Source organism: Colletotrichum tamarilloi, assembly GCF_030869305.1.
Source record: "Colletotrichum tamarilloi strain Tom-12 chromosome Unknown Scaffold_63.1, whole genome shotgun sequence".
NCBI lineage: Eukaryota > Fungi > Ascomycota > Sordariomycetes > Glomerellales > Glomerellaceae > Colletotrichum > Colletotrichum tamarilloi.
The window spans coordinates 170816-197436 of record NW_026849445.1 but is presented as its reverse complement, the minus strand read 5'-3'; the positions used below and the strand labels follow the sequence as shown (position 1 = coordinate 197436).

At 51.0% G+C, this 26621-nt stretch overlaps 10 protein-coding genes across 10 annotated transcripts; 6 read left to right on the top strand and 4 right to left on the bottom strand.

Annotated features, from left to right (window-relative positions):
- Positions 1-1432: 1432 nt before the first annotated feature.
- CTAM01_11556 (uncharacterized protein) lies at positions 1433-3178 on the top strand (the record flags this gene model as incomplete). The annotated part of the gene is made up of 6 exons (XM_060527567.1): positions 1433-1596; positions 1676-1801; positions 1863-2193; positions 2249-2497; positions 2550-2879; positions 2930-3178. 6 exons carry the CDS (start codon positions 1433-1435, stop codon positions 3176-3178), a joined length of 1449 nt encoding a protein of 482 aa, XP_060377866.1.
- A 315-nt stretch (positions 3179-3493) lies between these two features.
- CTAM01_11555 (uncharacterized protein) lies at positions 3494-4255 on the bottom strand (the record flags this gene model as incomplete). The annotated part of the gene is made up of 1 exon (XM_060527566.1): positions 3494-4255. One exon carries the CDS (start codon positions 4253-4255, stop codon positions 3494-3496), a length of 762 nt encoding a protein of 253 aa, XP_060377865.1.
- A 744-nt stretch (positions 4256-4999) lies between these two features.
- CTAM01_11554 (uncharacterized protein) lies at positions 5000-5758 on the top strand (the record flags this gene model as incomplete). Its single annotated transcript, XM_060527565.1, has 1 exon — positions 5000-5758. One exon carries the CDS (start codon positions 5000-5002, stop codon positions 5756-5758), a length of 759 nt encoding a protein of 252 aa, XP_060377864.1.
- Positions 5759-6669: 911 nt separating this feature from the next.
- On the top strand, positions 6670-7573 carry CTAM01_11553 (uncharacterized protein; the record flags this gene model as incomplete). The annotated part of the gene is made up of 2 exons (XM_060527564.1): positions 6670-6775; positions 6840-7573. The coding sequence occupies 2 exons, from the start codon at positions 6670-6672 to the stop codon at positions 7571-7573; spliced, it is 840 nt and encodes a 279-aa protein (XP_060377863.1).
- Positions 7574-8315: 742 nt separating this feature from the next.
- On the bottom strand, positions 8316-9643 carry CTAM01_11552 (uncharacterized protein; the record flags this gene model as incomplete). Its single annotated transcript, XM_060527563.1, has 4 exons — positions 8316-9017; positions 9079-9298; positions 9356-9455; positions 9568-9643. 4 exons carry the CDS (start codon positions 9641-9643, stop codon positions 8316-8318), a joined length of 1098 nt encoding a protein of 365 aa, XP_060377862.1.
- Positions 9644-10426: 783 nt separating this feature from the next.
- CTAM01_11551 (uncharacterized protein) lies at positions 10427-11501 on the top strand (the record flags this gene model as incomplete). The annotated part of the gene is made up of 4 exons (XM_060527562.1): positions 10427-10769; positions 10822-10950; positions 11011-11147; positions 11205-11501. 4 exons carry the CDS (start codon positions 10427-10429, stop codon positions 11499-11501), a joined length of 906 nt encoding a protein of 301 aa, XP_060377861.1.
- A 232-nt stretch (positions 11502-11733) lies between these two features.
- Positions 11734-12658, bottom strand: CTAM01_11550 (thioesterase; the record flags this gene model as incomplete). The annotated part of the gene is made up of 3 exons (XM_060527561.1): positions 11734-11787; positions 11847-12343; positions 12397-12658. The coding sequence occupies 3 exons, from the start codon at positions 12656-12658 to the stop codon at positions 11734-11736; spliced, it is 813 nt and encodes a 270-aa protein (XP_060377860.1).
- Positions 12659-12939: 281 nt separating this feature from the next.
- Positions 12940-13752, top strand: CTAM01_11549 (uncharacterized protein; the record flags this gene model as incomplete). The annotated part of the gene is made up of 1 exon (XM_060527560.1): positions 12940-13752. One exon carries the CDS (start codon positions 12940-12942, stop codon positions 13750-13752), a length of 813 nt encoding a protein of 270 aa, XP_060377859.1.
- A 442-nt stretch (positions 13753-14194) lies between these two features.
- On the bottom strand, positions 14195-15272 carry CTAM01_11548 (uncharacterized protein; the record flags this gene model as incomplete). The annotated part of the gene is made up of 4 exons (XM_060527559.1): positions 14195-14533; positions 14584-14723; positions 14782-14907; positions 14981-15272. 4 exons carry the CDS (start codon positions 15270-15272, stop codon positions 14195-14197), a joined length of 897 nt encoding a protein of 298 aa, XP_060377858.1.
- A 585-nt stretch (positions 15273-15857) lies between these two features.
- On the top strand, positions 15858-25537 carry CTAM01_11547 (polyketide synthase; the record flags this gene model as incomplete). The annotated part of the gene is made up of 8 exons (XM_060527558.1): positions 15858-16363; positions 16425-16944; positions 16993-17116; positions 17172-17284; positions 17334-17826; positions 17891-18340; positions 18398-23542; positions 24156-25537. The coding sequence occupies 8 exons, from the start codon at positions 15858-15860 to the stop codon at positions 25535-25537; spliced, it is 8733 nt and encodes a 2910-aa protein (XP_060377857.1).
- Between the last annotated feature and the right edge of the window lie 1084 nt (positions 25538-26621).

Sequence of the window (26621 nt, the reverse complement as noted above, 5' to 3'; positions counted from 1 at the left end):
TCCTCGAGAGCCTGACGAAGCTGATCTTCGGTATATTGAGGCATTATATATAGAAGAAGACATGTGCAAAAGATGAGCCCATTTGGACGCGAATTGAAAATGTTGTGATAAAAGGAGGTTGGGGGTGGGCATTGGGTTGTGGTGGATTTTCGCGTTTTTGTGGGTGCCAGAAACAGGGGGGTGCCAGGAAGTGGGTATGTTGACTTACGCGCCAATTCTTACGACCTGGCGGGTTTGCACTGGTGATGGAGGTGCAGGAGCGTTTGTGCTGGGCTGACTTTGTGTTTGGGCTGTTTGAGGGATGGTGGTTGTTCAGCGACGGGAGAAAGCATGCGACGGCTGACGAGACGGTATGGCGGGATGCTTTCAAGGCATCTGGGTTCGATCATATTGATTGGACTAAAGGGAAATTGAGGGATTCCGGCCTGCAGAGAGTTTTCCTGGCGACGGTGGCCGAATAGGGTAGCTCGTGGTTGTAGTTGTTGGTACAGTGCCCGTAACTTCGGTTTCAGTTGCACATGACGAATCTTCCTCTTCATGTAAGGTTTGGTACACCAAATCTGATGAGATCAGATCACGCCACTTGATAGCCGACCTAACCGCGGATACTATTGCTTCGTCCTTGTGATATTGTACAGACACATAGGTGATCAAACCGAATCCTCGGAACTAGATTTCCATATCTGCTAGATAGCATAGCTAAAATCGAGGCGGATCCCCGGTGAAACGTCCGCAATGAGGTTCGAGGCTACCTGTAACCTAAAGCGAGGCTGGAATGGTAGGCACTCGACTATACGGCTAACTGGCAACTTGTAGGCAGAAATTATCCACGTGGTTTGTTTATCATTCGGTACAGATGTTTCTGTTTAGAAGTTTGGTAACGAGTCTTCTTTTGCCTAACTGCACCTCTGAGGGGATGCTTTCTTGCAGGCTGCCCCGAGAACACTCAAAGTCTACTCCAAATGGGGCGCGTAAGCACGTCTTTACAAGACTTACACAGTAGACTTGTAGCAGCGGAAAAAAGGCAACTCTATCTGGGTGGCGGCACGACCCTTGCCGCTGGCTCGTACCCATCTTACGTCTGTTGGTCGAGATGAAGCAAGACGGGGAAAGGACTTCTAAGATGAGCTAAAGTATCGCGAGTCAAGATGTGGGGGGCTTCGTCGCAACTTCGGGTGAGAAGGAAAGTTTCGGGGTACTTTTGCTGTTCCCCGACGATGCTGCACTTGGGATAAGGCTTCAGGGTTCTCGATAGTTCGAACCTACATGGTACCCCAAGTTAGTTGACAATACGCGGGATCTCTAAGTTGAATTCTGAGTAAGTATGTAGCTATGGAACTTTTCCCTACATTTGGCTGGCCAAGAATTCGTACCTATGCGTGCGCTCAGTTGACGCTGAGAACAATTGCTGGCAATATCGCAAATTTCTAGTATGGCTACTGAGAAGCAGGTTGAGATTGGCGCCGAGCGGCAGGATGAGGATGGTGACATCGTTGTGGACTGGAATGGGGAAGAAGACGAGAGTAAGCCCCTGAACTGGTCAACTACTCGAAAGTGCATCAACGTTGGACTTGTCAGCGCCTTAACTTTCATTGCGTAAGTCATCCTGCGTCCCAATACGACACGAGAGCGAAGCTGGAATAGCTGACTGACTACGAATGATGTGGCTCTATAGGTCCATCGCCTCCGCCATGTGTGCACCTGGAGTCCCAGACATGATGGCGGAATTCCATAGCGAGAGCAAAGTCCTCTCATCCTTCATCGTCTCTATTTTTGTCTTAGGATATGCAATTGGTCCAATGTAAGTTCTGTTCGCCTCAAGGTAATGAAGCCTCCCGTAATAATCAACTTATGCTCGTCAGCTTCTTTGCTCCTTTATCCGAGCTGTATGGGAGACTGCCCATTTACCACAGCTCAAACATCCTCTTCACTCTGTTTAGCATTTTGAGCGCTGTATCACCAAACCTGCCGGCCATCATTATCTTCCGTTTCCTCTCTGGCGCCTCGGGTGCAGCCCCCCTAGCTATCGGCGGTGGCACTATAGCTGATCTCATCCGACCCGAGCGACGAGGCTTGGTGGTGAGCGTCTACTTCGTTGGTCCCATCCTTGGACCAGCACTGGGACCGGTCGCGGCCGGCTATATTTCACAGGATCTAGGCTGGCGATGGATTTTTTGGGTCACTGCAATCCCTGTGAGTGCTTGTCGGGTACCGTGGTCTGATTCCCATTGCTGATCAAGAGCCACAGTCCGGTGCCTTCACGTTGATTTGCTTCCTCTGTCTGCGGGAGACATATCCTCCAAGACTGCTGCATCAGCGTGCAGTGGCTTTACGGAAAGCTCATCCCGAAAGCACTTTCGTAGCGCCGGGTGAAAAGTCGGCGTTGAGTCCAAGTACGCTCCTTCTCAATGCACTGGTTCGGCCAGTCAAGATGTTTTTCTTGAGCCCAATTGTGCTTGTTCTCTCAACAATACTTGCTTTAGCATACGGGTATATGGTAAGCCCCACGAGGTTTCTACACAATGTGGCGTGAGGCTGATAGCAAGCAGTACATACTATTGACGACATTCACTCCGGTCTTCACCTCGGAGTACGGCTTTTCGTTGGGCACAGTCGGTTTAGTCTACCTTGGCCTGGGCGTAGGTTTCAGCGTGGGAGCAATTTGCAATGCGATCTTCAACGACCGCATGGCCAATCGACGAACTGCACGCAACGATGGACATCGTGAGCCTGAGTTTCGACTGCCTATCATGGCCAGGTCGATCTTGCTTACACCCTTGGGACTATTCTTCTACGGCTGGACCGCGCAGTACCACTTGCACTGGATACTCCCAATCATTGGCTCAGCCCTTCTCGGAGCCGGACTAATCCTTATCATGGTGGGTGCTCTAACATCTTCATACATTCCAGATACTAATCACGCGCCCAGATGCCGTTGCACACATACCTCATCGACGCGTTTACGAAGTACGCTGCTTCTGCGATAGCGGCATCTACCATCTTTCGCTGCATCGTTGGTGCATTTCTGCCACTCGCAGGGGAGTCATTGTTCAATCGGCTAGGGCTCGGCTGGGGAAGTAGTCTTTTAGGGTTTGTCTCACTTTTGCTCTGTCCGGTTCCGTGGCTACTTCCAAAATATGGCCAGGCGGCTAGAGAGAGGTTTGCTGTCACATTCTAAATCACTCCATGACACACGTAATTACCTTAGTTCACAGACCGATCACCAGGGAGTAGAAGGGCGATGGTTTCTATTCAAGAATATGTCTTATCTAGCTACTAAGAATCGTTTTGCTATTGTTGGTGGCGGATTACAGGTTTAAACTCTTATTCTGAGCCATAAAGACATTAATATGGATTATGAATCCATTTTCTGGATTGAGCATGTTTCTTCCGTGATTAATATCTGGCTTGATCAAATTCACACTACAAATTTGCGGCCTTAGAGTGACCATAACCTTGACTTAGTAATAGAGATGCCTGTGTCACGAAATCCTCACCACTCTCTTGCCCTTCCTAGTGATCTGTCCTCTGCCAGAGTCACACATGGTGTGTACTCAATGTCGAGATGTGAGTTGATAGCGAACGGGTCTTCGACGTGCATATTTATCAGCACATGATCGGCACAGTGTGTTGAGTGATTCCAGTTGATAGCATAAGCCGGAACTGTCGTTTTCCATCGTGCGGCGCTGCTGAGAATTTTCCATGTTGCAACACAATGCCAACGATGAAGATCCATAGACACCCATTTTATGTCTTGCGTGCCCTTCATAACTTGGGGTAGAGTGATGGCCTTTGTCGCATTTTGGTCCTCAAAGAACTCCCACGGCCATACGTGCTCAAATTCGTCAATGAGTTCGGGAGAAGAGCATTGTGTCGGCATCCAGTGGAGCAGAACGTCATCGTAGATGCAACCTGCTGCGCGGGCTTCGTTGGGCGTATGCCCGCATGCTGAGGACGGCTCCCAGGCGCGAAAGGTCTGTCCACCGTCAACGACACTCCATTCTGGGACGATAGTAGACATTTTCGTGGGTGAGTCTAGGAAGTATGCTGCCAAAGCAAATGAAAAGACCAAGATGGCTCCGGATGTGGAGTAGCCAATGCCTTGAAAGATCTTCCTCCAAGGGAATCGTCTTGGATAATGATTTAACACCTGCTTCGACGCAATTTCCTCCAGTATGTCGTCGTCATAGCTGCTGGACTGAGAGGATAAGAGCCTCTCTTCCGCTTCGTTGCTATGGTCTGTGGTAGTTGACATTATTTGCTACTGACTTAGGCAGAAAAGTTGCGTAAAAAGAGTAGGGTAGTGTAAAAAAAAGTTGCTTTACATGTATCCGCTGTACGACAAGACCGTGGCATCCTCTATTCCACGTTTGAGTAGGACTACAATCTGCCCAGGTGGCTACAGAATATGTGAGGCGGACTTGCTTGAGTGAGAGTTCTGCCTCGGATTTTTACGACAACTACCCGACAAAATGCGCTAACAAGACAAGGTACTCAAGGTTCAGTTGTAAAGCATGAGTGCGGAACCCGATAGATTCTCCAAGCTCCCGCTAGGACCCTTATGAAGTGTGTCACAGTTCAAAGCTTAAACACAAAGTCGAGAACACCCACAGGACTAACCGAGCACAGAACGTAACGAAGAGCTTGTCCCTTCTTACCGGGATCCTCTCGAGAAAGCAAGTGGAACCACCTACTGTAAACGGTACTATGACTGCACTAACGATATATGGACGTCAGTTTCGGAAGTTAATCGACTTGAAGGAGGAGCTGGGCAGACGACACGGAGACTTTCTTCTTGATCGCCCAGCTCTGACTATAAGCGACCGTCATATCCTAGCTACAAGCTGAATCGGAGATGATGACGCGGAAGATATCATCCCCGCATGGTTGGCCTAGGCAGAATCAAATGTCATGTAGTGCCGACATATGTTATCTATCGCCCCCTCAACAAGACTGCCTATCACGTACTTCCAGTCACCACCGCTGTCACCGTGCAATCATGGCAAACCACCGCGAAAAGGTCACAAGATTCGAGAAGAATATGGACAATAGCCTTTCACCTTGTCTACGACTTCTTTTCTTTCTTCTAGGCTCATCGATATGCACCCTTTTCACTCTTCTGGTTCCCTTCTCTCCATTTTACGGAACTGATCACGGGAATCACGGTCACTCTGATACCAACCTCGGGCTCATCACCGGCCTGCTCAAGGACAAATTCCCTTGCGGCAGAGACAATCCCACTGCATTGTCACGTGGGTGCAAGTTTGAGTCATACACGGCGACATGGCAACCTCCGCAATGTTTTGACTCGGCTCTAGATGCCGAGTTCCGCCAGACTCGCCCATGGAAGTTCTTCACGTCTCGGAATTCAACCACCGAGTTATCCTGGTCTGACGTGGAGAAGATCAAACCAGGACAGGCGTGGACGACATGGGAGTTCCATCTCTACTCTTGCGCGTTTCTGTGGAAGAAAGAGGTCAAGATCGCGCACGGATTGGTCTCTGGTACCATCGACTACCACCAGTGCCTAGACCATGCGTTGATGCACGACTATGCGAGGCCCAAGGACCATGTGAGTATCCCTTACTGGCCTCGCTTTACTTCTTGTCGACCGCCTAGCGACATATCCGTTCACCAATTCGATTTGAAGCCTGGTGTGAAAAAGGGGCTTGGTAGCGATGGACAGCTGGCTGAAGTGCATGGGCATTCTCATATTCACGGGGCGAACAAGGAATTTGATCACAAGCCAAGGGAATAGACCAGTTTCGTCACTGGGGGAAAATGTTGCAGCAGACTGATCAGCCAATGGCTTCGTTCTCGGGCTCGCCATGCAATAGTATAGTTACCATTCCTACCATAGATCCCACATATCGTAACGATTAACGTAAAGTCCTCTGGTCCTCATACGTGGGTAACGAAGTTCGTTTCAAGTCAAAGTACAATACCCTGAACATTGTGAAAATCACAGAAATCACAGTCTAGACTACCGGGAACTGATCCATCATTGGGCAGACAAAGTAAGCTACACACTATTGTCGATAACCGAGAGCGACAGTGTCGTCAGAACTTCACCTTACGACTAGGTTCACAATAAGGATCAAGGTTTTTTAGTAAAAGCAAAGCAGGGCAACTACTTGTTCTCGAAAGTATCCCACTTTCCGCCGTTTAAGCTTCCGTCATCCCACCCAGCAAGCGCAAGGTTGGAAGCCTTTTGTGTGCGTGCCCAAACTATCAACTTGGCCTTGTCAGAGCTGCATAAGGGGACTCAAACGCGGCGGGGATCCTCTTTGGGGTCATTGGAGCAAGAAAGTAACGCGAATCCACTAGGAAACCTTTCCAAATTGAGTCATTGTTGCTAGCTATGCTCTTGGTGATACACGGTTCCGCGGATGTACGGCTCGAGCCGGAACATTAATCATTATTCTATAAGCTAGTATATGCAAATGGAGATATTCCAACAAACCTTGAGGTAATCGACTACCGCAGATAACGTGACTAGGTCTGCTCGTCTGCCACGAGGGTGTCGGAAGACAAGCTGTAAAAGGGAGTAGGAACGCCATATATGACCACGTTAAATCCCACGCTGTCTACCTTGGTGTTCGAGCATCTAACAAATCAGACAACTACAATACACCAACTATATCTGTTATCATTATCCAACGACTCACAATGAGATTCACCGCCCTTACTTCCGTTGCGATCCTTGCAGCCACTGCTCTTGCGGCACCGGCCATCCAGAGAGAGGAGAAACGGGCTTTCGTCACTGACGAGCTTGGTACGTGTTTGGAGCACTTCTTAAGATTTCGTAGACAATTAAGTGGTCTAACTGACGAGCAAAGATCCTCGCGCGTTTGTCACCGAAGACAAACGCGAGTTTGTGACTGAGCCAGAGAGACGCTCCTTTGTTACAGAGGACAAGCGAGGATTTGTCACTGAGGAGAAGCGTGGTTTCGTCACCGAAGATGAAATGGAGAAGAGAGGTTTCGTCACCGAGCCCGATATGAACAAGCGTGGCTTCGTGACGGAGCCAGAGAAGAGGTCTTTTGTCACTGAGGACAAGCGCAGCTTCGTGACCGAATCCGAGAAGCGCGGCTTCGTCACTGAGGATAAGCGCAGCTATGTCACTGAGCCAGAGAAGCGCGGCTTCGTCACTGAGGATAAGAGAAGCTTTGTCACGGAGCCCGAGAAGCGCGGCTTCGTCACTGAGGATAAGCGCAGCTTCGTGACTGAACCCGAGAAGCGCGCCTTCGTCACTGAGGATAAAAGAAGCTTTGTCACGGAGCCCGAGAAGCGCGGTTTCGTCACTGAAGAGAGGAGGGGCTTCGTCTCTGAGCCTGAGAAGAGATCCTTCATTACAGAGAAGCGTGGCTTTGTCACCGAGGACAAGCGTAGCTTTGTTACGGAGCCTGAGAAGAGATCTTTCGTCACTGAAGACAAGCGCGGCTTTGTTACCGAGCCTGAGAAGCGTGGATTTGTCACTGAGGAGAAGCGCTCTTTCATCACTGAGCCCAACAAGAGAGGCTTTGTCACCGAGGACAAGCGTGCCTTCGTTACTGACGAGGACATGGAGTAAAACTCATATGATCTTCGGTACTTTAAGAATGATGGAGACGATGGAACAGACAAGTGGTGGTAAATGGTACAGATTGTCCTCTCGGGAGGCGGTACTTGCTGGAGTTTCTCTTGATTAGGTTAGACAAGGTAGCTTCAACAGCAGACTGGTCACTGAAATCAAAACTCTTGTCTCTCGCTTTACATTGGTTCTACTGCGATGACGGAAAGACTGTGTGTCAACGGTGTGCCATCAATGGAACTGATAAGCTAGGGATTAACACGACATTGAACGATGGAGGAATTGAAAGCTAGCAAGCTTGTATGGCATTGAGAGCTATTCTACTGACAAAAGCTACAAGAGGTGTTGTTTACCGAGGCCATTTTCTTTCTACACGTTGCATGTATTTGATTGAGGCATTGCTGCCAATCACCCGAAAGCTAAAGCAACCCTAGATTCTGCCCTACTCAGTGTCACCAGTCAGCCAGATTTCGTGGCCGTTTCCTTCTTTTACGATGCGACTATTCAGACACCCTAAGACTGCAACACCACTTGCAATCCACCAGACCAAGCCTGTGATGTTATGGGACGACCCGTAGCTATACACGATTCCCGCTATGGATGAAGTCGCTGACCTTATCAAACCAGACAACAAGAATGCGCTGCTATGGGTTCGCGCTAAAGCAGACGGATGCGGCGAAGACCTGACCAAAGGATGTAAGCCAATGTGAGCATTCACAACAAGAACGATATCAAAAGCAGCTTACAAATTGGTCAGAACAAGTTGCGCTGGTACGACAAATGTGGATGTGCCCACCATCATGATTTGAACCAGGATGATGAGGAACCAAACGACGAACCCAGTTTTACCAGCTGGTGGTGGTGTAGTCGAGGGCATAGCTGCGATGTAAGGCACGATGAAGTAGAGTAGCGGCATCCCAAGCATGAACTTGCGCCACATCTTCAGAGTCCCGAGACGACGGCTGATGCGGGGATAGATGAAAAGTTGTGTGGGTAATCCCATCATTCCGACGATGAAGAGAGACCACATAATTTGGTCTGGCCTCATCCCGGCTCCGCCAGAAAAGAAAAAAGGGAGCTTGAGTTTGCCTTCTTTGTCAACCGGGTCGCTGAGGAAACTCGTCCACAGAGTGTTGTAGGTCGTGATGTGATACTCCTGGATGGCGTATGAAACAAGCGTGAGACACATATTTTTAGTGAACATGCGCCTAGTTGGTAAGATCATGGGAGTTGTCTTGACTGCCTTCATTGGTGACCTTTCCTCTTCGGAATCCCTTTCAGATGGGTCAGAGTATTCCGTGATCATATGTGACATCTCTTCGTCAGTGGCATCCTCATGGCCTGCTCTGGTTGCTGTCGAGATCTTGGTTCCAAACAAAAGGTATCGAACTCTTCGGGTGAAGGCGACGCCAGGATCGTATCTATCTTTCAGGGGCTCTAGAGTCTGTAGAAACCCAAGCTGTAAGCCTGATTCAACAATTACGAGTGGAAAGCAACGAGCTCACTTCTTCTAGGAAAAGCAAGACCGCGAAGAAGGCCAACAGCATGATAGATCCGCTGAGGATAGCTGGTGGTGCATACGGCCACGCTTTCAGAAATGCATTATTCCCAAACTTATCCGGGTATTTCCCCGCTAGGTCAGCCAGCTGCCCGGCCATGAGGGGACTAGCCATGGCAGCAACGTTGAAAGAGATCGGAAGCAACAAGAAAGCATGAGGCTGAAATCTTTCGGGATTGTTAGCTATTGCTAGCGAATTCTAATCAACCTGAGCAATGACTGACCGTTTCTCCACGACAACCTCGGAGACCATCGTCCTCACTGTCGCCACATTTCCGTTGACTAGACCTTCGAGGATCCGCAACGCCAGCGCCTGCTTGAAATCTGTGATGAATCCAAAAGCAACACATCCAATAACTACATTCAAGGACTTGAACGTTAGCGGCCGAACGCCGTCTCTCATCTTACATCCAGTGCATGTGATGGCGGGACTCACATGATCCAGCTATTCCCCCCATTAGAACAAGCTTTCTACCGCCTCTGGGAGAATCGGCCAGTTTCCCCAAGAACATTGACGAAAAGCATTGTGATAGCATAAAACTTGTTTGTAAGTAAGCGACTTGTCGGACGATCGCTCCCGAGTCTAGGGTCGCATCTAAGGACTGCAATTGATAAAACAAATATGTCTAAGACGCCTTGTCAGCGACCCCCACATCTGCACATCGTCGTGGTGGAAAGAGCCTACTCACGAGCAGTGAGATGCTCACTACCGGCTCGGCAAACCGTAGGAAACATAAAATGGCGAGCTGGTCCTTTCGCGGCAGGGACCGCCAAGTCACTTCGTCTTTCTTGGCTTCCATATCAATTGAATTCTTGATAATAGTCAAATATCTCAAGCAAAGCTTCGGTAAACGTTTTGGTCGTCTCTTCCAGGTCAAACTTGCCGTAGACAAGCCAGAGATCTCAATGCCTTGCGTTCTTCGCTTTGCTCACCTTGATTGAGCTCAACCACTGGCGGGACATCTCCCAACACATCAGTTGCATCCGGCTGCATCCCAATTAGGAAAATCAGAGCTCCGAGTTGAACCCGACGGCGGCGGGGTAGCTCCGTGCAAGCTTCGGTCCGCAGTGGAGACGGACAGATTGAAACAGTGCTACTAAACCTTCACGCAGGCCACCTCGGTCCGCTACTTAGCTATCGTCAGGACAAGAGGTGTCTGTTGTGGTGGCTGCGGGTTTCGATCGATAGGCCGCCCTAGGATAGTTGAGCGAGGTAAACCTCACTGCTTCAGTTGGGTTGCAATTCAGTCGCACATGGAATCCGTTTGATCTGCATTCAACTCTAGTCAATAGGGATGGGCAAGAACGTGACTTTTGCGAGCAATATGAGGAAAGCGGCCAAGTACGACGTCCTTGAAGGGGGCGAAAATCTGGACGATGATGAGTTGGAAAGCCTCGGGGGCATGGACCTAGATCACAGTGGCCCATGCGGTAACTCCCCGACCTTCCCAGACGAGTGGAATCGTGATCGTGTCTTATGGGATCAGCGTCTCCTCAAGATTCGACGAGTAGCCTGGGCCGAGGGTATACTGCTAATTGTTCTTCTCGGATACATCGTTTTGCTCAATATTGGTACCGCCTGGCCTCGAGAAGAAGTCACCCCGTTGGGAGTTGACCCCAGTGGTTTTGTCCCGCCAGGTGAGCCAAACCCTTTCTTGACGCTAAAATGCGGCCCTAACTCGAGGCACAGAAATCGGACAGCCTGTCAAGTGGGCTAAGTACGATGATGAGAGCGATCCGCACTATTTCAAGCCCGACGTTTTCGAGAGCCTCGAAAATGTGCAAGCTGCTGCGAGGGATTTCAAGATGCTGCACAACGGTTCGTTGACACTACGATACTTTACTGAATGGGTTCCAGTCCAACTGATTCGTTGCACAGCATCAAACGTGAGAATCAACGGAAAATACAGCACGTACATGGATTTCGATAACAAGCAGCAACCGCTCCCTGCGTATGTCACCCGCAAAGGTTCAGAGCTCTACAGCATACGCGCTTTTCACCAGATGCACTGCATTGTAAGTATATAGAACTGCAGAAGTGTTGAAAGAGTTGAACTTCTGACACGAGACCAGTCAATCATTTTTGAGGATATCGGCTACAGGGTTAATAACAAGACGTCAAAGTGGGAAACGGGCCATGTCATCCACTGTTTGAACACGGTGAGGTCAGCGATAACATGCCTAGCGGACGCGACGCCAATTTCTTACGTTCATGGTATGGGTGTTGGCCACACTACAGACGATCAGCAGAGTCATTGCAGGGACTTCTTTGCGCTGAGGGAGTGGGCCCACGACCCGGCACGGGCAGTGAAATGGGTCAATGTTGCACCAGAGGATGAGAAGGATAAGTATGAGGAGATTGTAGACTAGAGTCACAGTATATAATTTAAAACCAGCTGGGTGGGTGATGGATGAAGATCCCAGTAGCTTTTGAGAGATGTGCTGAACCATTCTTGAGGTTGGAGTTTACAGTAAGAACGGCGAGCCTTCACAACATAAGATGGCAGCAAATATCGATTCAGCGAGCCGTTGCGCCACTACAGTAAGAACAGGCACACCACGTGTAGAGTGCTTAACACCAATCCAGAACTCCCTCATCCCATCAACCAAGGTTCATGTCTAAACTCTTCCGAATGTGAGCGGTGATAGCATCGATCTTTCTCGTCGGGTAAGTAGATGTTTTCGCACGGTAGCCTCGCTTCAGTGACCACTTACATGTTCTGAGTCGAAGACGCTATAATGATTACCTGTCGTCTCAATAACCTGCTCCACAAACCCTTCCAGCATATCCTCCCAACCAAGTTGAGGTAGAAACCGAGTTCTATCAAGCGGACACTTCTCAGCCGGGTCCGCCATAGGCACCAAGTCTTTAGCTCGGATTAGCACCGCATGTGGCGGAGTCGGGTCGACATCTCGGGAGCGGGCTGTACCAAGAACACCGGTCCTCGGCAACGCCCACGACGGAGGGTCCCACTGGTCAGAGAGACAAGTCGCTCGCATGAGAGCAGTCATAAGCTTGTCGCGGGTTTCTTGGTTGATACCAGGAAGAGCTGGGGCGTGATGTAACTTTGCCGGCTCCTTTTGAGCTTCAGGTCGAGGGCAGCGAGGGTAGACTGAGTCTATGAGGATGATTCGCGATACGCGCAAGCCACGGCCTGACATCGCTAGCATATGGGCGATTTGCACTGCTAGAACGCCTCCGAATGACCATCCTATATTCTGGTCAGCGCCCGAAGCGATTGGTTTAGGGCTTAGTGCTACATACCACCGAGGACGATTTCTCCTCTCAGCATGACTCTTTTGATGAGGCGGATGTATGCTTCAGCTATTTCCTTGACGCTCTGCCATCCGCCAATACCGTCCGCATCGAACTTGGGGTCCCATATCCCATAGACCTTGCGTCCTAGAGTTCCAACCTTGAAGTAGCTGGTGAGAAGCCCACTGGCATCGTGAATTAAGAATACCGGCGGCGACTCATTCCGAGATCTTGGGATGTCTTGGATCAACACCGGGTTGGCGGCGGGCATTGTGGCAAAAGTGGTGTACTAATGATGGGCAGGTGAGCGATTTGAGAATCGATGATGTTGCTACGCCAGTTCGAGGGAATATTCACAGAATTGAAAGTAATAATCTCTCCAAAGAAGACTGTAGCCTTCAGACCAAGTGTTTGCTCCCCATGAATCGACAGCGAGGCTGGTGTGTTGGCCCACTCTCCCTGCGGTCCGAAATATGGCTTCAACCTTATCCGCAGTTGTATCCGAGCTTCTTCAATGCTTCAATGTTCCAGCTAAGGTTACCCACCACATCCATGCCAAAGAACCATCTTGACTTATCAACAGTGCTGTTCACAGGTACTGGGGCCTCGATATTCAGTATCATCCAGCGATCGCTGCTCGACAACGCACATTCAACCAACTCGTCTCTCGATATGGAGAAACGGGCCTTCCTCCCGCCACAACCGCAGAGCGAGGGTTCAAGCTCAGAACGAACCAGCTTCCACGATGAAACCGATTCAGTGGATTATAGCGCTGCTGTCCCGCAGAAACGAAAAGCACGGCGCAGCGGTATGTGGGCAATAGCCGGAAAACTCGCCTTCATACCCCTAGCAGTTGGGATATTTTACCTGGGGCGCATAACTCACGACATGACTCCCGCACGACCAGCAGAGCCTGTTTCGCTAGGCAAATGCTCCCCGGACTGGAAAGAGTCCAAAGCCCGAGGCTGTGTCTACGATTTCATGCTCTCCACATGGATGCATCCTAAGTGCTTCAATGAAGAGATGCACGAGAAATACTTGGGTTATATGAAATGGAGGAACACGACGTATTGGTACGAACGAGAACGTATCAACGAGGTTCCATTTGATGTGGCTGCCAGTGGTGAGCACGGCGAAATTTTTACAGACGGCACCATCCATCACATGCATTGCAGCTATGTCTGGGATAGGATAACGTATGCGTCGCATTTCAAGCCTCGAGTTCTGGACTCTCTTTGCCGAGACCCGAAGCATGTTGAGCACTGCATCTTGTACAACGGAATCCCGCAGTCGTGGGAAATCGACTTGCCAAACATCACTAGGGTATACAATGAACCTCACGAGGTGGACTGCTTGGTCGGTTAGGTTTTGAGAGATGTGGAAAGAGCAGGGTCTGGTCGGAGGCTGTGATGCGTCATTTGAATTATACAGCGCATACAAGGGGCTTCTACCTCACTCAGATAGCCCAGCATCTACAACAGCATTCAAGTTGAGCGGATGCAAATGTCACGTTAAATCAGGACACCTAAGGTAAGGTACTTTAGCTAAGGCGATTGAGAAGACGTGGAAAGGAGCGTTTAGACATTGACATTTGACGTTAAAAGGAAGTCTTCCAAGTGATGCGATCCATTCTAGCTACTTCCATATCTAAAGTAGGTACTGTACTGTGTCACGGTTCTCCTTCAAATGGTATGAATACCGCTATCCTTCCCATGCACTCTCGCCGTTGCCCGCCATATCTCAGTGTGGTCTCTGCTGAACCTGGTGCACTAACTCAAGGCCTCATTTCGTATATATGCGCCCCAGCTCATGCCAGACCGACCTTCTCCAACTCGGAAAGTTCTGGGAAAGGCAGAATCTCAGTGTTGTTGTCGTAGCCCGCCCCCTCAGGCGCGATGTTCTTATAGCGAATTCCCCTCACCGGATCGTTCGCCCACTTACGCAGCGCTGACCAGTCCCTGCACATGAATTGCTGGTCATCCGTTACATGCCCGACGGCAAAGCCATTCACGTAGGTCATCGGCGTCGCATCGGCTAGGCACATGATGGCTTCGCGGATCGCATTGAGACAGTGGGCTATATGCTTAGGAGCCCACTGTGACGACACGTTGTTTGCCCTATGTCCATACTCCTCTGCAATTGAGATCTACCACAACGTTAGAAAGGTTGAGGCTCACAAGTAATGCCGAAACTCACGAGACAATGCATCTGGTGGAAGGACCGGATGATGTACGTTTGTCGATATGATACTGTAGAATAATAGGCTGGCAGCTTAGCCACAGTGCCATCCGGCTTCTTCCAATCCGCAAAGTTCCCGTTCACGAGGACATTTGAGGCTGGCAACGTATTAGCAGTGTGCTTCAGATTGCAGAGAAGATAGACGCATGGACTTACAATTGTGAAGGCTCTTCAGTCTTTTCGCCATCATTTTAGTCTTATTTAAATCATAGAAAGTGTCCTCATCGATATAATAAGGCGACGTGCTGTCGAACAGTGTCCACCTCGGGGGCTCACCGATCCCTAGAGCCTTTTTGTAAGCCAAGCTATTCCAGCGCGACTTGACGACAAAGTACTAAGGGAACAGACAACTCACCAGGAGGCACGAATCCATTCGGGTCGCTACCTATGTGTCCCTTCCCACAATTAAGTGACGCTTTGTCATATGAAACTCGATCTACCACCGCAAAGCCGGTCACAAGAAGGAGCGCTACAATGGTGATCAGTAGACTTGCGCGCAGACACCTGACGTTGCTCTCCAGCGCCGCCAGTTCACTGCGTAGCTTTTCTTCCATGCCTTCTTGCTGGTCGTCGTCGTCAGACTGGCTTGTGCGTACAGCGTTGTATTTTGGCGTAGCCTGCCAGAAGACCGATCTCAGCTTCTCCATGGCTCCCAATTCATCTGGGTAAGGTATGCTACAAGACCATGTCAACAATCGATTATCACTCTACGGGCATGGAATTTACGAACACCTCTCTATGATGGCCGGGGTGACTGATGACTTCACTTGATACTGAAAGAGCGTGAAGTTTAGCTAGTCGGATGATCCATGTGCAAAACTGTCATGCTACAGCAAGTCAACTGAAATTTCGGTTGGGTATGATGGTAAGAAGGCTTGCCCGCAGCGATCGTACCCGCTAGTCGGATCCGGTCCGAATTACAACATGGCGCTTCTGGCGGTCCGAACCTCTATCCAGGGGCTTGGAGGGGTTCGCCAGGGCAGTAGCCATGTGGAAATCCCGCTCACACTACGAGTCGGTCTCTTTCCATTTTCCCTTTCGAATTAGATCACGCTAAGGGTAAGAGTGAGCTTTCGTCACAGGAATAGAGAAGCTGAACCTGAAGCTGAAGGTTCGCCAAAAGAAGGAAAGCCAAGGTGTCTGTCTGGTACTTTACCTATTCCATTGAACTACCGATCATCACACTCACAATCACTGCCACAGGAAGCTGTTTTCCAAGTCAAGCATTGGCAATGTCAAAGCCCGAGCCCATAGCCATTTGCGGCATTGGTCTGCGGTTACCTGGCGGCATCAACACCCCAACTTCACTGTACAATTTCCTCATCAACCGCAAAGATGCGCGCTCCAAACCAGATCGTCCGCGATACCACTCGCAAGACCACCACTTCACAGCGAGCGGCAAATCAGGACCTTTACCGACAGAGGAAGGATACTGGCTCTCACACGACGATGTATTCAAATTCGACCCGTCAATGTTCTCTATGAACCCCAAGGAGTTGCTGAAACTAGACCCTCAGCAGCGGCTGCTTCTGCAAGTCGTCTGGGAGGCGCTGGACAGTGCTGCAGAAACAGATTGGCAAGGGCAGAGGATTGGGTGTTACGTGGGCAGTTTTGGAGATGACTGGCGAGAAATGCACGCCATTGATGCTCAAGACGATGGCATGTATCGCTTGACAGGATACATGGATTTTGTGCAGGCAAATCGCATTTCTCATGCATTCGATCTTAGAGGCCCAAGGTGATTCTCTGCTTGTGTCAATTTGAACATTTCCGCGTGAACTGATCATTTTTATCAACAGCATGACCGTCCGCACAGCATGCTCAGCTGCCGGTCTAGCAGTCCACCTAGCCTGCCAGGCAATACGTGCCGGCGAATGCGACTCCGCGATCGTTGCCGGGGCGAATTTGATACTCTCGCCAGGCTTCACCAAGCTCATGGCCGAGCAGAGCGTACTTTCGCCCGATGCTTCGTGCATGACGTTCGACGCCAGTGCGAATGGCTATGCCCGTGCAGAAGCCATTAATTGCCTCTACATCAAAAAGCTCGACTGCGCGATCCGCGACGGGAATCCGATTCGTGCTATTATTAGAGGGTCAGCAACGAACTCTGACGGGAGGACCCTTGGCTTGACAACACCCAGTGCACAGGCACAGCAGCAATTAATTCGTGATGCATATCGACACGCCGGTATACCAGAAAATCAGATGTGGCAGACTGCCATGGTCGAATGCCACGGCACCGGCACGGCTGTGGGCGATACCATTGAGGCGTGCACCGTTGGCGCTCTATTCGGAGACAAGGGGATGCTTATTGGATCAGTGTGTGCTAAGGCTTCCTTTCACGAATAGCTGTTGACATTCCCTTAGATCAAGCCCAACCTAGGTCATTCAGAAGCAGCTTCGGCAATTTCAAGCATAATTAAGGCAGTCGTGTCTTTGGAAACGAGAACAATCATGCCCAACATCAAATTCGATACTCCTAGTGTCAGCAGTAAGTTCGTTGGGTTCCTCTATGGCAGTGGCGGGGGACTAATCAGTACCAATAGTTCCCTTCACATCAACAGGCTTAAAGGTGCCAACAGAACCACAGCCCTGGCCTGAGGAAAGGGCAGAAAGAATAGGTGTCAATAGCTTTGGAATCGGCGGCACCAATGTCCATGTATGTCGCTTCATCAATAGTCTTCGGGCTCGAAAGCTAATATGACCAGATAATCTTAGAATCTGCTGCAACAGTAGGAAGTTCGGCAACGGTTCGAAGCCATGGCAATGTCGAGACGCCACCTCCTTCACCACCTCTGAGGAGAGAGCCAGCGACTCTGCTACTATTCTCCGCGGGGCACGAGGAGTCACTCAAGAGGACCGCACATAACTACCAGGAGTTCCTCCAAGCCAGGCCTGCAAAGTTGGAAGATCTTTCATACACGTTGATGCATCGTCGCTCTCACCTATCGCATCGCACTTTTGCGGTCGTCACCGATGACTGCGACCAATTGGCTTTCACCCTCCCCCCCGTGCCTAGTTTCCGATCAGGCTCACAAATTGAGGGGATTGCTTTCATTTTCACCGGCCAAGGCGCTCAATGGGCGCGGATGGGATCGCATCTGATGAAAAGTAGTAGAGACTTCCTGCAGGATATCAGGGAAATGGACGCGGTCTTGAAGAGTCTTCCGCAAGAGCACCGTCCAAGTTGGGATATCAGAAGTCAGTGCATCCCTTCCACAAAAATCACCAATGAGGAAGACTAATCAACGGTGACATGTACCAGATGAGCTCATGAAATCGGATTCTACCTCCCGCCTCGGGGAAGCGGAATTCGCCCAGCCCATTTGCACTGCAATCCAGATTGCCCTGACCAGGCACCTTGCTAGATATGGAATCGCCCCCAAGGCTGTCGTTGGCCATTCCAGCGGTGAAATTGCAGCTGCGTACGCGGCCGGTGTCCTCACCCTGAAGGAAGCGATTATTGTCGCCTACTACCGAGGGTTCATGGTCAAGGAATCCAAAGTTCAAGGTTCTATGGCTGCCATTGGACTTGGAAGAGAGCAAGTCACGTCATTCTTGACGACTCGAGTCGTCATCGCTTGTGAGAACAGCAACTCTAGTGTGACTTTGTCCGGGGATACGGACGCCCTTGAGGCAGTTTGTAGTGCAATCAGGTCTGCTCGACCAGAGGTTCTAGTTCGTTTGCTAAAGGTTGACAAGGCATACCATTCTCGTAAGTCCAAACAGAGAGCCTGTCTCTTGAGTCTTTACTAACTACCTCTTCTTCTAGATCACATGCGTGCAGTTGGCATCGAGTATCAATCTCTTCTCAAGACATACTTGAGGCCCAAATCGCCAAAAGTCCCTTTCTACTCCAGCGTCTCATCCCAAACACTCGAACGAGCCTCCGACTTTGGCGCCGAGTATTGGCAGCGAAACTTGGAATCACCAGTTCTCTTCCGACAGGCTGTGGTACGACTTCTCCAAACTTCGTCAACCACATTACATCTAGAAGTCGGCCCACACTCAGCGCTGGCCGGTCCCTTAAAGCAGATTTACACGGAGATGGCCATCACTCCGTCTTACTTAGCCGTGCAAAAACGAGGCTCAAATAGCGCAGCAGCCTTCCTTGCTGCCATCGGCGAGATGCACTGCCGAGGCGTCCCCGTCAAATTTCCTTTACCTGATGGGGCGCGGCCGTTAACAGACCTGCCACCGTACCCGTGGCATTTGAGCAAGACGTTCTGGCCGGACTCACGGGTTACCCAGTCCTGGCAGTATCCCGAACACTCGCCACACGAGCTGCTCGGATCACGCTCTTTAGATAGTACAAGTACAGCCCCGAGTTGGAGATGTCTTCTGTCACTGGACAACGTTCCTTGGATTGCGGACCATTGCGTCGGCTCGGATGTTGTTTTCCCAGCTGCCGGGTACATCGTGATGGCTGGTGAGGTCGTCCGGCAGCTTTCTGGGCAGGCGCCCTACACCATTCGTGACTTACGAATCGCCAATGCTCTTGTTCTTCCTCGGGGGAACAAGATCGAGCTTTTCACTTCTGTGAGAAAAGAAGAGCTCACCCGTGAGGAGACTTCGGAGTGGTGGGAGCTCACTATCCAAAGTCGTACTCCAGCCGGCACATGGACAACGCACTGCAGATGTCGTGTCAGAGATGGTCGCGTCTCTAAGGAACCGGGTTTCCCCGGACTTGATCCAAAGTCTTTCCTCCGTTCTGTTGAGCCTGCACAATGGTACAAAGCCATGTCACGGGTGGGATACAGATATGGCCCAAAATTCCGAGGCATGAGGAAGGTTCGCGCCAGCGTCAAGTCGCCAGCTGTATCGGTCGAAGTTTCTGATGAACGAGAAACGCCAGAGCATCAGTACGGCTATGCCTTACACCCAGTCACGATTGATCTGATGCTTCAGTCTCTCATCGTCGCGAACCACTCCGGGGAACCTCGCTTACTTCAAAGGCTGTATCTGCCGACTCATATTGATGAGCTATTCGTCAGCTCGGAGGCCTCAAAGATGGGTCTTCTGCTCCAGAGTGTCAAGTCTGGTAGTGAGGGAGACTATCAGGGGGATTGCTCTGGCACATTGCGCGATAGTCCCGGAGATGAACCAGTCGTCTTCATGAAAGGTCTCCGACTCTCTCCGATTGACCTGTACCATGCTACTGCAGGTGCCACGGATAGTTCAAAGGTTGCAGTCATGTCTTGGGAACAAGATATTAGCCTGGCGCATGCCACTGACTTAGTGTCAGCGGCATCCGACTCCTCATTCCCAGAGACACATCAGCTACTCGAAGAGCTTTTTGTACTTTGCGGCGCAATGGCACTTAAGGAAGTAGACGAAGCAGACATGCCGATCACCGAGGCCCAAACACATTTAGCAAAGCACTACAGCTGGCTCCGATTCCAGATCACTAAATGTGACCCACAGCTGCTTCAAAAAGATGCTATAGAGATTCGTGCGAAGATCGAAGACATCACCTCGAAGCTTGAGAAGACAACTGCATCTGCTGTGGGCGTTCTTATCAAACGTTGCTATACACATGCCCGAGCACTCTTCGACGGCACAGGTAGCCCGCTCGAGGTTTTTCTGAAAGACAACGCCCTCCACGAACTCTATGACTGGATGAACACCCTCTTTACCTACAAGCCTCTGTTACAACTTTTGTCTCACAAACGAGGTCGCCATCTCAAAATTCTCGAGATCGGCGCCGGAACTGGGGGGTTGACTTCCCGCATTCTCAAAGATTTGGCGGACTGCTTCAACGATGGCAAAGTCCTCGGTACCTATGTCTTCACTGATGTCTCTGCTGGGTTCTTCCCGGCAGCGAAGGAGCGTTTCCGTGACGTTAGTCCCGGGTTCCTGGACTATCGCGTCTTGGATATCAGTCGCGATCCAGCTGATCAGGGGTTCAGCGGTGAAGAGTACGGCCTCATCGTTGCAAGCAATGTGCTCCATGCTACTTCGAAGCTGAACGAGACCTTGCGGCATGTCAGGTCATTGTTGAAGCCTGACGGAAGACTCTTGATGCATGAGCTGTGCTGCAACACAAAATGGATTAATTTCATCATGGGTTACCTTTCGGGATGGTGGCTCGGGGACTCTGACAACCGCCCAGTGGAGCCTTACATTTCTCCAGAGCAGTGGGAGGAGCGTCTATTTGAGGCTGGCTTCTCATCTGCGGAGGTTGTCTACGATGCCGGGCCGCAATACAAGCTTAACGCCACGATCATTGCTCGTCCTGCTGCGCCGAGCCAAGGCATCAGTCTCACTTCACAGCAAATAACCTTGCTGTGCGAAGAGGAGTCACACCCAGTGGTAGCTGAAATTGAACAAACCTTGCGGCGTCTAGGTCACTCTATCACCATTTCAAATCCTGGTTATGACGGCTCACCTGCCGGCAGCATCGTGGTATCCGTTATTGACCTGTGCCGCGGCGACGGCTATTTCCACGATATGACAAAAGCCAAGCTGGATAACCTCAAGAGCCTACTGAAGACTCTCCGAGACACTAACTCGAGCCTACTCTGGCTTTCACGACCCTGCCAGCTCGGGTCGGTCGATCCGACCTTCGCTCCAGTGCTCGGCATCGCGAGAACAGCAAGAGTTGAGGTTGGAGTACATTTTGCTACTATGGAGCTTGACAGCGTTACTGCAGATTCTCTAAAGGCTGTCTCCCAGGTCGCAGGCCGACTTTGCTCCCAACACGCGGCCTTGCTTTCGAATATGGGTGAAGATATGGAGTTCTCCTACTCTACGGGTCGCATCCTGATTCCGCGATGCAAGTGGGCTCCAATCTCTCGCGCTCTTGCGTCCCAAACTTCAATCTCTTCAACAAAGATGCTGCAGGTCTCGAGGCCTGGGGCCCTACAGACTCTAAAATGGGTTTCTCGTCAATTGCCCGACGATATACCGTCCGACCACGTCAAGGTTGATGTCCACGCAGCAGGTCTCAACTTCAAAGACGTCGTCACTGCAATGGGCCTGATCAAGCCTTCGGCTCCAAGAGGACTCGGATGTGAAGCCAGCGGTATCGTGACGGCCAGAGGAGGTTCTGTGACGAACGCTCGGGTTGGTGATCGCGTCATGGTTTTCGCGCCCGAGGCGGCCTGCTTCTCTACGGAGATACTGGTCCCAGCACAGCTTTGCATCCGCATTCCCGATACACTTGCCTTTGCTGACGCGGCTGGAATGCCCTGCATTTTCACCACGGTGCTTCGAGCTCTGGTAGATAAAGCCGGCCTTAGGGCTGGTCAAACTGTGCTCATCCACAGCGCCGCTGGTGGTGTTGGCATTGCGGCCGTGCAAGTAGCTCGATGGATTGGGGCCAGAGTTTACGTAACTGTGGGCAGCGACGAGAAGGCAGATTTCCTTGTCAGAGAGTGGGGTGTTCCTACAGAACAGATCTTCTCATCTCGAGGCGTCAGTTTTGTGGAGGGTGTGAAAGCAGCGACAGGTGGTCTCGGTGTTGACGTCGTGTTGAACTCTCTGTCTGGAGAGCTTTTACATGCATCATGGGATTGTGTCGCCCCTCATGGCACCTTCATCGAGCTAGGGAAGAAAGATACCTTAGCGGGCGGTAAACTTGCTATGGCAGCTTTCGATGGGAATCGGTCCTTCATTGGCGTCGAGATGGCGAATCTGGCTGCTGAGAACCCTGCCATCATCTCCCGCTTGCTCCAGAAATGTGTGGACTTGTATCAGCAAGGTTACATCCATCCCGTGAAGCCTGCAAAGGTATTCACGTGCAGTAAGACTGAAGATGCCTTCCGATACTTGTATCAGGGTACCCACATTGGAAAGGTGGCCGTCGACATGACCGAGAAAGATGACGCGGCATTAAAGTTATCTCAAGCGCCTTTGCCTCCCAGCTTCCATGAGCAAGCTACCTATGTACTTGCCGGCGGCATGGGTGGTCTGGGAGCAACGATAGCGCGATGGATGGCCTCCCACGGTGCCAAAAGTCTGCTTTTCATCTCGAGGTCCGCCGGACGCAGTAATGACGATCAAGCTCTGCTTTCAGAACTTCGTTATGCAGGTTGCGAGGTCAATGCCATACCATGCGATATATCAGAGGAGACGTCCATGCAAGCGGTCATTTCGAGACATGCTTCATCCAAACGGATCGCGGGCGTACTAAATCTAGCAATGGTGCTTGCCGACGGTGCAGTTTCTGACCTTACACTGTCACAGTGGCAAACGGCGACATCGCCCAAGATACGCGGGACATGGAACCTTCACCGCACGCTACCTCGTGACATTGACTTCTTCGTGCTCTTTGGTAGCACGTCTGGTGTGCATGGGTATCCAGGCCAAGCAAACTACGCGGCTGCCAACACCTTCCTCGATGCGTTTTCCCAGTATCGCCGGGGTCTGGGTCTGCCTTGTTCAGTGATTCACCTAGGAGGCGTCGAGGATGTGGGCTATGTCAGTCGTACACGAGACGTTGAAGACGCCATGACGAGATCTGGATCCAAACTTGTTTCCGAAGCCGACATGCTACGAGGTCTTCAGCTCGCCATCGCTGAAAGTCGACCAGTGGCCACGAGCGCAAACACTCGAGCACACTGGTCAGCCTCCAATGGGCAACTGGTACTTGGTCTTGATTGCAGCACGTCTATCAACGATCCTGGTAATCGAGTTGTGTGGAAGCACGATCCTCGCATGAACCTTTACCCAGATATTGCGGAGAATGAGGTGGCCTCTCGGAAAGAGGCTGGGTCATCAGGCTTAGCCGAATTTCTATCAAGTCTGCAGTCGCGACCGGAAGAGATTGAAACGCCCGCGTCAACAACATATCTCGCGCAAGAAATCGCACGCCGGATATTTGGGTTTCTCATGCGGGAGGTGGATGAAGGCGGGGTTGACATTACTCTGTCACCTTCAGCGCTTGGAGTCGACTCTCTCATGACCATTGAGATTCGTAATTGGTGGAAACACACTCTTGGTGTAGAAATAAGTGTGTTGCAGCTGACAAGCACGCAGAGCTTCGATCAGCTCGGGCAGCTTGCGGGAAGGCAGCTGAAAGACAGGATGACGGCGCTCTCAAACAGATAGGAATAAACGTAAACGCGAAGGGTGGGTGGTGTGAGACAGATGCGCGGAAAAAAATCATAATGTCATTAAAACATACCGCTACTACGCTGTTGTGCAATTATTCTCCCAGACTGCCATAATCTTCACTCTATCTTGAACTGCAGTTGACGGTGCGGTGCCGGCCCGGAAGCGGAGTATGGGGCCGATATGATCGGAGCCATGTTCCGAGGTGGGGTCTTCACCGAGTCGGCATATTCGGTCAGCTCCATGCGGAGGGATGACTCAGCTCGGTGAAGCATGGAAGAAAAGCTCGAGTGGGGCTCTCCAATGGAATTGTCGTCATTGGCAATTCATCGAGGCGCGACTGTTTCCACCACCACATCTCGCGCTCAGTCAACTGATTACCAGCGGCCTAGAGCACGCCGCTCGGCCATGAGCGACGCCCTCTTTTTCTTGCCTTACTCTATCTGAATCCAGTTTCGCGACAATGTCTAGGTCAGGAGCCTTCCGCCTGTGCGCCAGGCCGCGGGTTGCGGCGCAGATTCGAGCTTTCCGACCGTTGAACTTTTCGACGACCGCGTCTGTTCGAGCTGCCGAGATTCGCGATGTCTCCTCTCTCCCGCCTAGAGTTATTCCGAAATACCGCGACCCTCCGAACTCGACCTCTGGCTTGCTATCTCTACACTGGCCGACGCCCCCGAGGAATATCCTCTTGATGCCGAAGCTGCGATCCCCTCAAGTCCTACGAGCGACCATCGACTTTGCGAAGCACCTACAAAGTACATATTCTGGTCTGAACCTAATATTTGAGCCGAGAGTTGCTCAGATGGTCCACGAGTCCTTCAACTTCCCCATCTACACATGCGACCCATCTGCATTCCCGGACAGAATCGACATGATCACAACGCTTGGAGGCGACGGAACCATTCTGCGCGCCGCAAGCCATTTCAGCATGTACCAAGCCGTGCCCCCCATTCTCGCATTCAACTTTGGTACAATAGGGTTCCTGGCAGAGTGGAAGTTCGAGGAATACAAAAGGGCCTGGAGAGAGGCTTACATGAGTGGGAGTGGTGTCGCCGTGGATGATCTATTGACGCCACACACGAGAGTCGCAAGCGGAGAGAAGGAACACGACGTCAAGGATGGGGCTCAGTCTGGATGGCATGCGTCTCCTGGCAAGAGCATGGGACAGAGTCGGGCAGCCAAAATCTTGCTGAGACACCGACTACGCGTCGGCGTATACGACAACAACGGCCAGAACATCAGCAGCCAATTACTTCCAACGACGAAGTCACAAGCACACCTACCAGCCGAACACCCCGAGGACACAATACTTTCGAAACGTGATATTCCTCAACCGATCCATGCTCTTAACGAACTCCTCATTCACCGCGGGCCAAAGCCTCACCTTGCCCATATTGACATTTACCTTAACAACCGATTCCTGACGGAAGCTGTCGCAGATGGCATACTACTGAGCACCCCTACGGGCTCTACTGCTTATAGCCTGAGCGCCGGCGGTTCCATCATACACCCCCTCGTGAAATCGCTCCTCATTACACCAATCTGCCCACGAAGTTTAAGCTTCCGACCCTTGGTCCTCCCCCTTAATACCAAGGTCACACTCAAAGTCAGCAGCAAGAACCGCGATGGCGAGCTCGAGGTCAGTATCGACGGCAAGCGAAGTGCCGGCGCAGGTATCGGCACTGAAATCCGCGTCGAAGGAGAGATGGTCGGCGAGTCCAGCAACGGTGACTGGAAAGGAGGTGTGCCGTGTGTCATCTGCGGACCAGGCAAGGGCGACGCGTCGGACTATGACGACGATGGCTGGGTTGGGGGTCTGAATGGCCTCCTCATGTTCAACTACCCCATCGGGAGGTGAAATTGAAACTTATCATGATACCCGAATGTAAACTACAAAAGTCTTTCTACGGAGTTGGTGGTACTGGGGGGCACTTTGGTCAGGCCTTTTCTCATCTCTGAATAGTTCTGTTACTCCTCAAGGGGTTGAGATTTCAGAATAGCACATCAATCATCATCATCGGCTATAATTTTGATTGCTCTGAGTAGCGGTCCATAAAACATCGGCGGATTGAGTAATACCTCTAGTCCTGGTGTATGCCCCTTGACTAAGGGTTCGAGAAGGCCGGAACGGTATCTTGAGGCTGCGCAAGATGCTACGACCAATAACCCTAGGAGAGCCACAGCCACCATTCTGTGCATTGTGACTCTAGGCTCCGGTCAAGGTAGGTACATGTGTTTGTGTTCAAGGCGCAGCTAAAGGTCGTAAAATAGCAGCCTGAAACTCATCGTGAACATGGCAGTTCCAGTCTGGACTAAAGCTGTTGATAATGACCAAAAGATTGGAAAGCCAGGAGATTTGTTCAATAAACATCACGATGTCGCTATTTGCTAATTAGTTGTGCTATAACATGCAACCTGGTCTATGCTCTTTGCCCTGATGTACCCTCCATGTCAATAGAGTCGATACATTTGATCAGCCCCCCGATGGACGATCCCTCGCCGGCCAAAAGGCTAGCTGACACTTGTCACCGTCGTGTGACTATTAGAGATACATGCGAAATCACTACATCATCTCATGTATTAGCCCCTTGAGCATCCTCACGTATAGCCTCAGCCGATTTAGTTGAATGTCTTCGATGTGACCTCCTTGCATTAAGTCGGCCAAGAAATTGGCCAGGCTTGTGAGTGGCCAGGTCGGCCACCGAGGTCGCCCAGCGGTGGCAACTCATGGCAGCTATGCGTTGAAGCTAGGTATCACATTGCCATCAATTATCACATCCAGGGTCTCGGGAGTATGTGGTGGTCAACGCGTGTGCACTCTACGGGATTCCCTCTCCATCGAGATCTCTCCCTTCACACGCTCAAACAGGCTATCAGCGCGAATACCATGGGGCGATCTGTCACGAGAACTCCAAGACAAGGCTATGGCTACAGAGCCAAGA